General features: G+C 40.3%; 1 protein-coding gene across 1 annotated transcript in view; it reads right to left on the bottom strand.

Annotated features, from left to right (window-relative positions):
• The window catches only part of LOC148814236 (uncharacterized), a 98274-nt gene that overhangs the window by 47921 nt on the left and 35793 nt on the right, over positions 1-14560 (bottom strand). The window contains exons 28-36 of the mRNA XM_088906861.1: positions 8916-9131; positions 8321-8540; positions 7614-7721; positions 6871-7038; positions 5884-6043; positions 5407-5555; positions 3270-3490; positions 2749-2877; positions 2180-2416 (exon numbers count right to left, since the gene is read on the bottom strand). Coding sequence (XP_088762987.1) covers positions 2180-2416; positions 2749-2877; positions 3270-3490; positions 5407-5555; positions 5884-6043; positions 6871-7038; positions 7614-7721; positions 8321-8540; positions 8916-9131 — 1608 coding nt within the window. The remainder of the gene's footprint in view (positions 1-2179; positions 2417-2748; positions 2878-3269; positions 3491-5406; positions 5556-5883; positions 6044-6870; positions 7039-7613; positions 7722-8320; positions 8541-8915; positions 9132-14560) is intronic.

The following is a 14560-nucleotide window of genomic DNA, read 5'->3' as shown; positions in this document are numbered from 1 at the left end:
ACACATCTCTTTAGCTGTTCCTGCTTTCTAGAGTTTTGAAATAGCCAGAGCTAATTAATATTTACATTTTTGTAATTCAGAGATGATCTCTCTGTCTGCACGGCTATCTCTAAGTGGGAATTATGTGCTTTTGCACTATAAAAAATGATGGAATTGAGAATTACCTGAACAATAAGCATGCAGTTTCCCTCTTTCAAAAATGAAAATATAGCCCTGCATGTACAGTACTCTAAGATGACGAGAGGAAGGGTCTCTTTTTGTTGTTGTATAGCTGCACCCTGTCGCTAGGTAACAGAGATAGGAAGCATGACAATGTAATGATTCTCTTCGGACTGTGAAATAGTCTCAGGCTGCTAAAGAATCATCATTATTTGGATGATGAACTGCAAGGTATTAATTTCTTTACAAATGAATAATAAATTGCACATAATCAATTTGGGTTAAGTTTGGATATGAACTGATATGGTGTGAATATCAATTTGGTTATGAATTGACTGTATCTGGAATGGGAGCAGCCCGATTAAAAATGAATGGAAAAATCAATTGACAAACAGCCACAGCGAAAGGAAAAAAAATACCTATATCGGCTGCTGTTATTGCTCTTTTGTATTAAAGGTATTTTCAAGGACATTCACAAAGCCTAGCAAATGGTAACATTTCTGCACTTTATGATGGGTATCTAATTGAAAGATCCAAAGACAAATCATCTTACTATGTGCGCTCGGTTAGGGGACAAAATTCATGGAACGTGCATAAAATTGTTCCTTTCGGTTAACACGTCATTAGCTCGGTTTTTCTGTCAGGTCCCATTATCAGAAAGACACCCATTCCTGGTAAAAGTCATGTTATCCCAAACAACCAGAGAGTAAGGAGGGACGACGCTGCGGGCAGCACGCCAGTCCATCGCAGGGCACACAAAGAATTTATGACAATTTCGAGTCTTTAAAAGGGGGAAGGAAAATGGAGCAGTCAGAGAAGCCCGACACCAACCTGAGATAACATGCAGGCTCTGTACAGACAGTGCCCCAGTCCAGAACTGATCCCAGGGCGAAAGAGATGTGAGGGAGCTCAGCTGACTGCCATGCCTCAGTGCTCCTCCTGACTGAGCACTTTCATCACTAAACCACTGGAAGACACTGCATCATGGCGAGGTTCGGTCAATGAGCCTCATCCTTAGGGTGTTACACAGAGCACTATAAAATAATAACTTAAGACAGTGTGAATCTGCCTAAGTCACTGTTTACTCTCCTCTTGCCCCCTTCTCCTGTTTTTATTACCTTTCTTATTTTGCCCTTACAAAGCTCATGAAGGCAAGCTGACTGCAGGGATCTGCTTGGCACCAGATTTTTGTGTTAGTGCAGCTGACATTGCTCCCCAGCTGGGTCTTCTCAACCCAGATTGGTTTTGTCTTCTAATCCTTTGTGACACTTCCGTGTTATTACTGCTGACACCCCCAGTGGTAATGGGACTGATGCTAGCTGTCAGATTTTATAGTTCTTTTCCCCCTTGGAAAGACTACCAAAGTACTTAGGAGCTATTTTCATGTTAGCAGATCCCTCAGGGTTAGCACTGTCTTTACTCTTCATCAATTAATTTGTTCAACTCAGTGTAACTTTATTGGAATCACTTAGGGGCCTTAATTAGTCCTAAAAACTTGTTCTTTGTTGTAGCTGTCACTTGTCACTGTGAGTACTTGCAGACTTCCCTGGCAAAGTGAGGTCTGGCACTCTGTTACCATCAAGGCAGAATGTCCTAGCTTCTATCCAAATGGCATGCTGAGGACATGTAGGGTAGAAGCTGCCGAATAACAGTGAAGACCACCACTGAACGTCATAGTATGGCAATATGTTACTCTCCTGGCTTCTACCTCCAAGATTTTCTTTTTTAAAAAATCATAATCAGCTGGAAAACACTCTGCTAATAAAATACCATGTTATTTAAATGATTGAATGCCCTTTTCAATTAAAACAGCTAAGGAATTCTACTGGAGTTGTGATTTTCTGTTATTTGTTATTTTAGAAATCGCTTTCGCCAGTCTGCAGTCTGCTGCTTACATTAACACAAACCTCAGAATAAACTGGATAATTATACAGTACTTCACACTATAAACTATAAACTATAAACGCTTCCACCTTGGCATGCAGAAAGGGTTAAATATATTCTCATTTTTTCCCCTTACTTTTATATCTATTTCCTCCTTTTCGTCTTCTTTATCTTCTGTGAAAGTGTTTCCAACAGCTTTGTCAAAGAGGCGCAGGAAATAGCTCAAGGGGAACTTGTATTCCCTCGCCAGCATCCTCAGGGCCTGCAGTACTGAGAAAAGCTGGGCTCCGCGCTGGGCTATAGGAAGCAGCTTGTTTCTCAGCTCAAAGAGCCTGGACTCAAGTGATTTAGCCCTCTCCAGCTTTTCAGACAGCTGGAAGAAAAGGAAATGAGAGCAGTGTAAAAGATCAAGCAAATATATTTTCTTTTTCCCTAGTCATATTCTCACATTCCAACCACAATGACCATTAAAGTGATTTAAGTGGTCAGAAAGCTACAATTAAAGTTGATAATTTTTTAATGACTCTTTTTATTCTTAGAATAAACATAAAACACTTGTGCCTAATGTGGTGGCACAAGTTACCAAGGTGTAGAGAGACTTGTAATTATATTAAGCAATTAAAATCCAAATGTGTGTATCTGAAGTGATTAAAAACTATGCTGATTTTGTCACTAGTGGATATTTTAAAAGGCTGAAAATCTTACTTGTTTTCTGTTGTTAAAGATGGCAGTCACAGCTTCAATGTCTTGAGGTGAGGAATTTAAAGACTCTTGAAACTTTTGCTCCAGTTTCTTGAGCAAACATTGGACTTGGTGAACATTCTTGGATGCTTTCTGTTTTGGGAATACATACAGAAGAACACTGACTAGGAGGAAGAGTGCAAATGACCAACATACTAAAAGAACTACCTCTAAAACATTGAGTAAGAAAATCAATCAGTAATGTCCATCGATTCACATATCTGATGTCAACCAGCATAACACTTAAGAAAACAACAACATAACACCTGTGCCTGTAAGGTCAGTATTTTTTATGCCAAAATACCAATATTCTATTAAAGCCCACCATACATTTTCTCCTTAATCTTCATAAATGTTTATACTTTCAGAGGTTTAAAGGGCACATACCATTGTGCAGTACACAGAAATGCTCACTGAATCCAGTGGCCCATTAAAAGGACGAATTCAGGCATAGAAGGGACCTGCAAATTCCTCCACTTGCAAACCTTTAGTTGCCTATGAAGATCCTGCTGGGTTCCAGCAAAAAGTCGGTGAAGCAGGAAGTCTCGTATTGTATCCTCATCCTCGCTGCAGTTTACAAGAGTGGCTCCAGAGCTGATGTCTGCAGGCAAAGGTCTTTGCGCTTGAGATGTGGCGAGGTAGAGTTTAAACTGGTCTGAGCCAAGCAGTCTGCGTCCTTCCAAGCAGACGATGCTGGAACAATTGTCTAATAACACATTGAAGATGTAAAAACATCAGATCCATCGTCTTGATTTTTGAGAATACAGTACAGAAGTATAAATGACAGAAATTTACACCAAACTTAATTTTCAACAATGTTATGGTAAAGCTTCATGAAATTTAAAGAGCACTATGGGTGGAGAATTAATGGAACCGTATTGTCGGAGCCAGTTTCTTGAGTCAAGAAACAGCTGGATGAGTTAGCTCCTAGCAACCAAAGAAGCTGGGTGGCCTCTCTTTTTGTTATTACCGTAAGTCTAGAATCACTCAATTGCAGTAAAAAGTAATTTTAGTATGTGATTTCATTGGATTGCGTTTTAAATGGCAACTCAGGAGTACTGTGGTTAGTATTGCTGCCTCACAGCACTGGGACCCTGGGTTCAATTCTGGACTTAGGGTGCTCTATTCATGAAGTTTGTATAGTATGTTCTCCATGTTCACTTGGGTTTCCTTTGGGTGCTCCGGTTTCCTCCCACAGCCCAAAGACATCCTGGTAAGTCAACTGGCTTCGGGGAAAATTGTTCCTGGTGTGAGTGTGTGTCTGTGTGTGCCCTTTGATGGACTGGTGTCCTGTCCAGGGTGTGTGAGTGTGTCTGTGTGTCCCCTGCAATGGACTGGTGTCCTGTCCAGGGTGTGTGAGTGTGTGTCTGTGTGTGCCCTGCAATGGACTGGTGTCCTGTCCAGGGTGTGTGAGTGTGTCTGTGTGTGCCCTGCAATGGACTGGTGTCCTGTCCAGGGTGTGTGAGTGTGTCTGTGTGTGCCCTGCAATGGACTGGTGTCCTGTCCAGGGTGTGTGAGTGTGTCTGTGTGTGCCCTGCAATGGACTGGTGTCCTGTCCAGGGTGTGTGAGTGTGTGTCTGTGTGTGCCCTGCAATGGACTGGTGTCCTGTCCAGGGTGTGTGAGTGTGTGTCTGTGTGTGCCCTGCAATGGACTGGTGTCCTGTCCAGGGTGTGTGAGTGTGTGTCTGTGTGTGCCCTGCAATGGACTGGTGTCCTGTCCAGGGTGTGTGAGTGTGTCTGTGTGTGCCCTGCAATGGACTGGTGTCCTGTCCAGGGTGTGTGAGTGTGTGTCTGTGTGTGCCCTGCAATGGACTGGTGTCCTGTCCAGGGTGTGTGAGTGTGTGTCTGTGTGTGCCCTGCAATGGACTGGTGTCCTGTCCAGGGTGTGTGAGTGTGTGTCTGTGTGTGCCCTGCAATGGACTGGTGTCCTGTCCAGGGTGTGTGAGTGTGTCTGTGTGTGCCCTGCAATGGACTGGTGTCCTGTCCAGGGTGTGTGAGTGTGTGTCTGTGTGTGCCCTGCAATGGACTGGTGTCCTGTCCAGGGTGTGTGAGTGTGTGTCTGTGTGTGCCCTGCAATGGACTGGTGTCCTGTCCAGGGTGTGTGAGTGTGTGTCTGTGTGTGCCCTGCAATGGACTGGTGTCCTGTCCAGGGTGTGTGAGTGTGTGTCTGTGTGTGCCCTGCAATGGACTGGTGTCCTGTCCAGGGTGTGTGAGTGTGTGTCTGTGTGTGCCCTGCAATGGACTGGTGTCCTGTCCAGGGTGTGTGAGTGTGTGTCTGTGTGTGCCCTGCAATGGACTGGTGTCCTGTCCAGGGTGTGTGAGTGTGTGTCTGTGTGTGCCCTGCAATGGACTGGTGTCCTGTCCAGGGTGTATCCCGCCTTGCACCTGTTGCTTTCCTGGATAGGTTCCAGCTTCCCAGTGATGCCAAATTGGAAGAAGCAATGAGCAAAATGCATGGATGCATTTTAAATGCAAATAAAATAACTCATGATAGTGTATGTACACTGAACCTTTAAGTTCAGTTCATCTTAAACCACTATCCAAATTCCAAAGATATACTTGTGTAGCAACTGAACTAGCAAAATAAGGAAAGAGCCCCACTGTTTGACTTCTGGCACGTACCGCTTTGAGGCTCAGTCTCAGTGACCGTGTTGCAGTGCTCAATAAGAGGCCGAATCAGGCTAGCCCAGAGCTGGGTGTAGTTATATATAAACAAGCTGTGACCAGAGTGGAGAGCCTTCTCAATGGCTTGAGAGATACTGCCGTCTGGCCTAGGTAAAACGGAGCAGAAAAGATTTTAGTAAGTAACATTTCTAATCACGCCTTTGCAACATGCTTGCCGTATACTCACTTAAAATCCTGAAATTCTACTGTGGTGATTTGATAGTGATTCTACAATTTCCCTCACGGGATTAATAAAGTATCTATCGATCTAATCTTAAAAACAATGCAAAAAGAAGCCCCCAATATATATTAAAATTATGCCAATTTAACACTGAAAAGAAATCATCTTGAATAATCAGAAATATTCATTCATCTACACAACAGAAATGACAAGCACAGTACTACTGTATGTGTATAGTAGCAGGATGGTCTAACCCTTCACCAAGCCTGAGACTCGTGGCTGACACGGGGGGTGAAGTCTCCTGCAGCTCTTTGAACCATTTTTCTGCTTCATTGCTGGGGTGCATCAGAAATGGGGGCCTCTGCCAAGAACAGAACAGAATCACAGCATTCTGCATCTGCTGAAGGGTCCAGTCTGGAACAAGAGATCGTGTGTGAACACAAGGAAAACAGAATGCAGAGATGTTAAAGCAAGATCCCAGAAGATTCAACGGACAAAGTGATTTTGCAAATAAGTCTACGACAGCATTACCTTGTTAAACTAAGGCAGCCTGAAATGTTTGATGTAGCTAGAATAATTAGTTGGAATCTTCAAACATCTAATTAATTCAATTTAGAATCTGTTTTTTTTTCCAAATGCAAACATGTTAATGTAGCTAATTAAAGATATCTTGCAAATCCTGTACAAAACACTAAACCCTACAAAAATGATTCAATTAATAATACATTTGCTACAAAAATTGACAAAATAATTTAATACAGCATTGCTACTGCTTATTATTACTTTTTATTTCCAGGTGAATTTAGAATCATAAGTGATCTATATTGATTTACAAGAAACACAGTCAAACACATATCTTGACACCAATTTTATACAAGATTCAAATATCAGGAACTATTTTAGTTTAGGGGCTGCAAATTCCAGTTGTACCTTTTCTGATGTTAACCTGCTAGGAGTTAAAGCTTTCTTGGTTAAATGTGATACTTTACCTCTAATACAAAGTAAACTGTTACATATGATACATATAGATTAATCCTAGCTAGTGTATACTGTATACCTATAGAAAAAGGTCCAGGAGAAAACAGATTTACAGTACCTGATGTACTTTTCAAAACTTAGTCTTGTTAACCACAAATCATTAAATTCTCTTGGACCCCTGGAAAGTATGGATTACCACATTTACATGTACAATATACTGTTTGTCCAGCACTACTGTCAAATAATAAAACGGACACAACCACCTTTCAGAACCCAGTGGTGAATCTTCTCGTCTCCAGCCACTATTTTCAGCAATGCTTTAACAAAGTCGCGGTAGTGCTCCGAAGCAATGACAGGTGCAGAGAGGTCCGTGGAGGAAGACCCAGCATCAGCAGGCCTTTCAGCTTCCTGACCACCTTCTTCTGCAAACCCTGTATAGCAGAACAAGAAAACGCTTATACAGTACACTAAAAAAGTACTTCTACAGGCCCTTCTGTGAGCGAGATAATAATTAGAGTTTAAAAAACAGGTGAACAACTTCTTAATTGAGCTTGCCTTAGGCGTACTGAATTGGAAACACTGCACAGCATACGTCTCACTATTAATGAGGGGCTAGGTTAAGTTTTCCTTGTGAAAAACACAGTCTTGTTACAATTTCTTTCAGTTCGGCTTATTTAATAATGGAGGAGTGCGAGAGCTAAGACAGTGAAAACGTAAGAAAATAATCTTCTCACTTCCCCAAAAAGGGAGGAGTTGGTATGTTTGTCTAGAAACCCTGTGCTACCCATCTAACAATTCCTTTCAATAAAGCTGATCAATGGGGGGCAAAATAGACATGATGAGCATGATGGAATCTGCAGTACAGACAACAAAGGTTTTGTTAGCATAAAGTCACCATTAAAGCAAAAAGAATGCTTTTTTTCCTTTTCAGTTGGACTGTGAAGAGTATGCAATGCTAGGGAAATTAGAACAAATGGCACAGCTCTCCTTGGGGAACTCTTTGTACCTTGGCAGTTCTGTTCTTCTTGTTTGCTATCTGCCATCACATTTGTTTCCTTCTCTGTCTCCTCACCCTCTCTCTTGAAGAATTCTACAGAGAAATCAATTACTCTCCCTGCAGCACAGAGAAACGACAGAGGGGACATTTTTTTTTTTCAATGGTTTAATCATCTCCATCAATACAGCTCTGAAAACATCAGCCATCACAGCCCCGAATATTGATCGGGACATTAAAATAATTTCCCAGATTCTGCAGCCAACATAAAAGTGACAGGGAGCCCCATTTTAATCGGGTACGAAAATCTTGTTCTCCTGAGCGGTTGAAAAGATTAGTGATAACATGTCAGTAGACAGAGATAAAAATCAATGCCAGCTTCTATCGGTGCTTATCATATGTGAAGTTACACGGAAAAGGGAAAAAATGTAAAGACCTGATATCAATCATTAACTGTGCAAAGTAAATAAGAGCAAAGGTCAGATTTGAAAACTGCTCAATTGATGTAATAACACCACAAAGCATGGCATAGTTGGAGTAATTAGTGTAATTCCATGAAGTGTGCTGTATGTTACAGACATACCTTATTTAAGCATTGCAGCTAAAGGAACTGGGTCACAGAAAAACATTTCTTTTGTCTTTGTCTAATTCTCATTCCACATTGCGACTACTGAAAAATCACCTTTCTTGACAGTGCATGGAGCTAATCATTAACGTACCTTTAACAGGGTCAAACGAGTCAATTAAGAATGAAAGCCCCCTATCCCTCAGGCACCTGGGCCACTCCAGACTCAACAGCAGTTGACAGAACAGGTGTTCGTATGGCCCAAGGTAACACAGGAGACCTGCTGCCATGGCTGTGCTCCCGGGGAGACCCTGGAGTCGCTCTGCCATGCAGCAGGAAATCAAAGAGTATTTCCTGCGCTCAAGTTGAAGAACCTAAAATTGCAAAACAAAGAGGTACGCTTGAAAGAGCATTTCACAAGCAGAAGACTGTGAAGCCTTGAGGCAAGCAAAGGAGCCAGTAAGTAAATTATCAGGCGATCTTGGATATCTCTTGAACTTTTCCTTGCCAGTTGAGCAGTTTAAATTAACACATTCTTAAAGATGATTGCTTTCATAGCCTATGTTATATTACGTCTGAAAGTACACCGATTGGTTTGTAGGGAGACCTTTTTTAATTTAGTCCATAGCCAGGTACAAAAGGTTCAACTGATTTCTAAGGTTATGCAGCACCACAGATGATACACAAAGGGTTTTCAGTATAATAAAACAGCAAAACAAAAAAACAGCTAGACAAAGGAACCCTCTTACCTGCTCTACAGTGCTTAGGTAAGCCAACTTCTTTGAAATCTCAGCACTCTTCCTCTCCTGCTCATTCTTGTCAATGGAGGCTTCTTCAAAGCCCTTCTCGAGCTCTTCCAGTCGCCTCAGCAGGGTGGCCTTCCTGGTCTGCTGGCTCTTTAGTCTCTGTACAGACTCCTCCAGCGCAGCACTCATCTCAGCCACCTTACTCTGCAAGGGCCTGACCTTTAAAAGAGACCAACATGACTGACTGAGGAGCGCATCTTCTGGGGATGGGTGGTGATCTTGTCAAAAAGCTGGTATCGCTGTCCAGAGTAATCCAGGATGTCCATGACAACAGCTGTCTTCATATGATACAGCCAAAGTAAAAATATTAACTGCTAGAAAAAGAGCTAAATGACCTCACAGGGACATGCTTTGGATGGTAAACATACCTGTATAGTACATATGGAAAAGTACAATAAATACCTTAAATCAAAGAGCAAAAATCATGCAGAATCACCATGAACTAAACACATTATTAAAAATAATACCTTATTGTAGCAAAACTAATGTTCATGTCCCCATTGTACACCTTGTTACATTAAATGGGTCACACTGCATCTGAATGTTTGCCTATGAGTTCAAATTAAGGATGTTTTTCAATCTCTCAGATCTTGTAGTGAAACACCAATTAAAGGACTGCTTTAAGATTTTCCTCTGTTCATTATAAGACTGGAATGAATTCAGCGCACAGCAATTAGACTAATCCCCTGGTTCAAGGGCATCACTCACTTAGATCATTTAAGGGATTTAACCCTTCTGCAGGAAAAAGGAAGTGCTTTTTTAAATCCTAAAGGAGGATGACAGAGTCATCTTGAGTCACTTCTAAATCAGCAGAAAGACAACCATGCACATGAAGGACAAATCAACTATTCTTTGACCTCCACATTACCACAAGGGGAAATCTTCATCTACAGTTTGAGATTCCATTATACTGTACATTATAAGTCAAAAAGCAGATTTAACATTTTCTGCTCAGTGTAAATACAAAAATATCCTTTCTTACTAACAAGTTTAAACAGTGTCATCAACATATCGGTGTAATATTATCAGCATCAGTAAAATCCAGATGCTGTAACCCTGTTGATTGTCTTTGCTCTCTTCTAAAGGCCTGGGAAGGGAATGCATAATCGTCACAACTAATATATAGCTCAATACAACTGTCAGATGAGATTTAGATTCATTTGTGTAGGATTTTGTCCGCTTGTGTTCCATCTGTTAAAAGGTTCGCATGACAAATTGCTTGAATTAATGAATTTTAGCTTAGCCTAACTGAAAGAGAAATCAAAGCGAGTTTCCTACTGCTGCACTGCTACTTGTGTTGAATAAACCCACTTAAGTACAGCTGTCAAGAAAAAAAACATACTGTATCTCTACATTAATCTGAAAAGCTGCAGATTTTGCTTTATTAATGGCATAAACTTAATTACTGTATAAACCGCCAAAGGGTATGAATTAGTATTTTGATATTAAAAGCATAGAGTATTAAGATTTTGCACCATACTGTAATTGCCTAATCATTCCCTTAATATGTCACGTTTTCTTTTACGCAGTTTGAAAAAAGCGGCTTTTGCCAGGGCTTCTACAGAGCAATCAGTTGTCCAAAAAGAAGCAAAGCATCATCTCCTACCCATTAAACATGAGGTATTTTGGAGAGCTTCAAATCTTTTATATATACAAAATATTATTTATACTCTGTAAAATACATTCAAGGTATTATCAATGAAGGGAAGAGCTGCTGAGTAAAGCCAGTCTAATAATCTGGTGTTTTCTACATCAATAGAATATACAGTATCAGGCAGAGGGAGATAAATAATAGACAGGAATACAGTCCTCATACTGCACAGGTTACAGGTGTTATGACCTCTGACATATGAGACATGGAGCAAGGATACAGAGGGAGGATATTATAGGCCAAGAGTATTGAGAAGCATCGAGCCGCTGTAGCTCTGCTCGCTGAAACGTTTGTCAATTGAGGTCGTACCTCAGTACCATACATAAAAGAGTATGGGATGGCATTTTCATTGAGACCTGACTACGGGTTGGACATTTTGTTTGCCACACAAACGTGTTGCTTGGAAGAATGAGTGTTGGGATAAAGGAAAAAAAAAATAGTGTTAGAGCTTGTTTATGAGCTGACATGTGCTTTACCCATGCAATCCTTCAGGGAAGCATGTCAGACTGTAGCCAGGGCACCACAAAGAAAGCTTTTTGTTTTCATGTGTTGTGCTCTATATCTTTATACTTGAAGGCAAAGCTGCAAGACCCCTGCCAGCGTGCAGTAGCACTCATAACTGTTTTGCTTAAGGTTTTTCTCCCTGGTTCTCATGGTTTCCAGCAATTCCATGTACTTGTTCCAGTAAAACTTTTTTTTCTAAACCCTGTTAGAAGATAAACCTGGCTATCACAATGTGGGGTAATTCTTTAACTACACCTTCAACACCTACTTATTTTTGTCATGGAAAGACACAGCCTGCAGTGCATTCTGATAGCAAACACTGGAGAAGGAATGTGACAGTGGAACCCCTTTCTCTCTCACAAGAAATCATGGGTATGCTTTGGTAAAACTAACCACAGGCACTGAAGACATCCCAGATAAGCACAGATATAGAAAGCATCCTTATTTTTGGTATCACGGTATAGTATGTCTGCCTGACTATTAAGAGTAAAGGGAAATTGTCCAGAATTGTTAATATTGCTCATAAAATTATTGCTCAAACACAGAAATGGCTTAAAGAGCTGTATTATATTCAGTTCAAATAAAGCTTATCTTATCATAGATGACCCCTCCTATCCTCTTCATTCCCATTTCCAACTGCTGCTTTCAGGGAGGTGTTTTAGAATGCCTGTGGCCAAGAAAAATGTCTACCAGAAATCTTTTGTTTCCTGTGCAATCGATACAGTATATTAAACACAGCTAAGTTCCTGTCGGATTATATATAATGGTAGTAAGATATGGGCAGAGCGAGATCTATGGGTATACATTGTTGCAGTCTAAAACTACTGTTTATTTTTAATGTGTATTTATTTTATTGCTGTGTTGTTTTTTTTATAGTTTTGTATGAAGATGCAAAGACAGATTTTCCACTCTTTTGGATGGACAATAAAGTTAGATCGTATCTTAAGAGCTATGGGCAGCTTCAGCGGAAGTGTCACAGAAATGCACTGTTATCCACAGGAGCTGTAGCGTTGGGGTTAACACCGAACCCAAGGGTGTAATGATTCAATTCCTGCCACAACACTATTTTTCAAGTGTTCCCCATGTGGTCTCATAAGCATCCATTCTGGTATTGATTTCACAAGCGTCTCTCTCCAGGACTTGAATTTCCAGCCTCTTAGGTTAACACTGGGAAAGAAGGGATGTCTTCAGTCCTTCTCTCCAAGCGATGATTATACCAAGAACTGTTGATTTACACACAGACCTTTCTTCTCAGAACTGAGACTTTGATCTACAGCAAAATTGCTAGACTGAAACCTATATATTATTCATCATAAGGGAAGTGTAGGATTCCTTTATCCAAAGGAAGCAAGATATCCCAGTGGATAATCTCCGGGCTTTCTTTCTCCATTCTCTCCATTAGTTTCCAATATCTATCAGCATATATGACATGCCAAGAGTCTGGAATAGTGCAGGTCTTTTTGGTGGCACTGCTTAGTCAGTTCAAGGGAGTCAGAGATCCATCTTGCAGGGGAAGAGTATTCCATAAGGAACATTTTGTATATTCAATATATGACAATTTCTGTTTCATTAGCTTGCCATTTCTTAACTGCAGTCCATCATTAATGATTTTAGGGAGAGTTATTATTACGACTGCTATAAGCAGAATAAAATACTTTATTATTTGCTTGAATTAAGTGATATTAAGTGATACCAGACCTACCAGCCTTGTATTTTCATAATTCACAATCTTAAATACAAGATAAATAATACAGCTTCAGTTGTTCGACTGTTCTCTTCCTGATTCTATTAATCAATAATGCTCCAGGAAGTGGGTTAGATTACATTTAGGAAAACGCTAAAGGTAATCTTTTCATCTCTTAACTCACATTATACATGGAAAGACTGCTGTAAACCAACAGCATGTAATTCAAGGCTTTGGGGAACTGCCTTCCAGCAATGTCCTCTTCATACACAGCTAATAGCTAGTTTGTTTTTTAACACACTGTAGGCTGTAATGAGTGTAGTGCATTTTCTGCATTTATTTGTGTCATAATCATAGACAGACTTTGCCAGTTTAAGTGAAACCTTAAATTCCTTAAACAACCGATCTTGTTTCGCAAAAAAGAAGGATGTAATCACGGCACTACACTGCAGGGTTCATGAAAATGAACACTTTCCTTCTGGGGACACACCTGCTGTTAAACTAAGTAAATTACAAAAAATCTAGAGGTAGTTTAAAAAGTAGACATAATGAATAAGTGTGCTTAGACTGAAACATCATGACAGTAAGCCAGTCTAGCGAAGTGATGAAGTGTGTGGTGTGTGCAAGGGGACTTTGTTGGAAACCCACCCATAAAGCACATTTAGTGGATAAGTAATTTGGTTTAATGATATTGATTTTGTAATCATTCGATATGATTTTGCAATCATTGAACTACCACCTTTATACATTGAGATTTCAACCATCTGAACTACAGATTCTGGTGTTTGTCGCAATTTAGGAAAACAGGCTCATTTAAAATAAATGTACCAGTAGGTAAAAAAAAACAAGCACTATTGGTTGCCATTAAAAGAAAAGTATCAATACTGCCAGCTGTCCTGTCAAATAAAATGTTCCAAAAAGGAACATGAGGAAATCAAAGCCGTTTCAAGTTGTAGATCAAATTGCTTATTTGAGGAAAGAATACAATTTCAGTCCGAAACAGCACATACAGTTTTAGTTAACCACCAGGAAGCACTGGGAAGGCGGGATACACTGCTGCCTCAATGCTTGGTTCAATTTCAGACTGGGTACAAGTTTGTACCACATCTGAGTAGGTGTGTGGGGTTTCTTTGCATTCTCTGGTTTCCTCCTACTTCACAGGGTCATGCTGGTGAGGTTAATTGGTTTGTCTAAACTCCCTCCCTGTGTGTTGACACTCGGAATCCTGAGTTGGGATGACTAATAGAAGTCAGGATCCTGTCTCTCTTGCTGCCACAATAGTTATCAAGTTCCCACAACCCTTAGAAGAAATAAGAGATTTTCTGGAGATGGATAGACCATAACCACCTACACATGCATATTTACCGACTATATATATATTGTTTTGTGAATAAGGTCATTCAGAATCGTTCTGGTTAAACAAAGCTTAACATTTCAAACACAAATAAAAAAACCAGAACAAGAAAACTGTCTCCCACTCAAAATGTAAAAAAAATATATAATTATGATTGAATTCCCTCACTTTCTCCCTTTAAAGGGCTACTCAAAACAACAACTGATGCCCTGTGCGGTTTTCTAACATACACTGCACTGGATTTCTTTAATTCAGAGCCAGTAAATTTCCACTCGTTCAATCTCAATTAGCTAGTGGGGAATTGATTTCAAAGAATGACAGGAATTATGTGGGGGATTAATGATCACTGATTTATGAGTACTGAGTAGCATATCAATAAACCCAAAGAGATTAAT

Source organism: Atractosteus spatula, chromosome 27, assembly GCF_055471065.1.
Source record: "Atractosteus spatula isolate fAtrSpa1 chromosome 27, fAtrSpa1.hap1, whole genome shotgun sequence".
Taxonomy (NCBI): Eukaryota; Metazoa; Chordata; class Actinopteri; order Semionotiformes; family Lepisosteidae; genus Atractosteus; species Atractosteus spatula.
The sequence above is the reverse complement of the archived record's forward strand: the minus strand, read 5'-3'. Positions and strand labels throughout refer to the sequence as shown.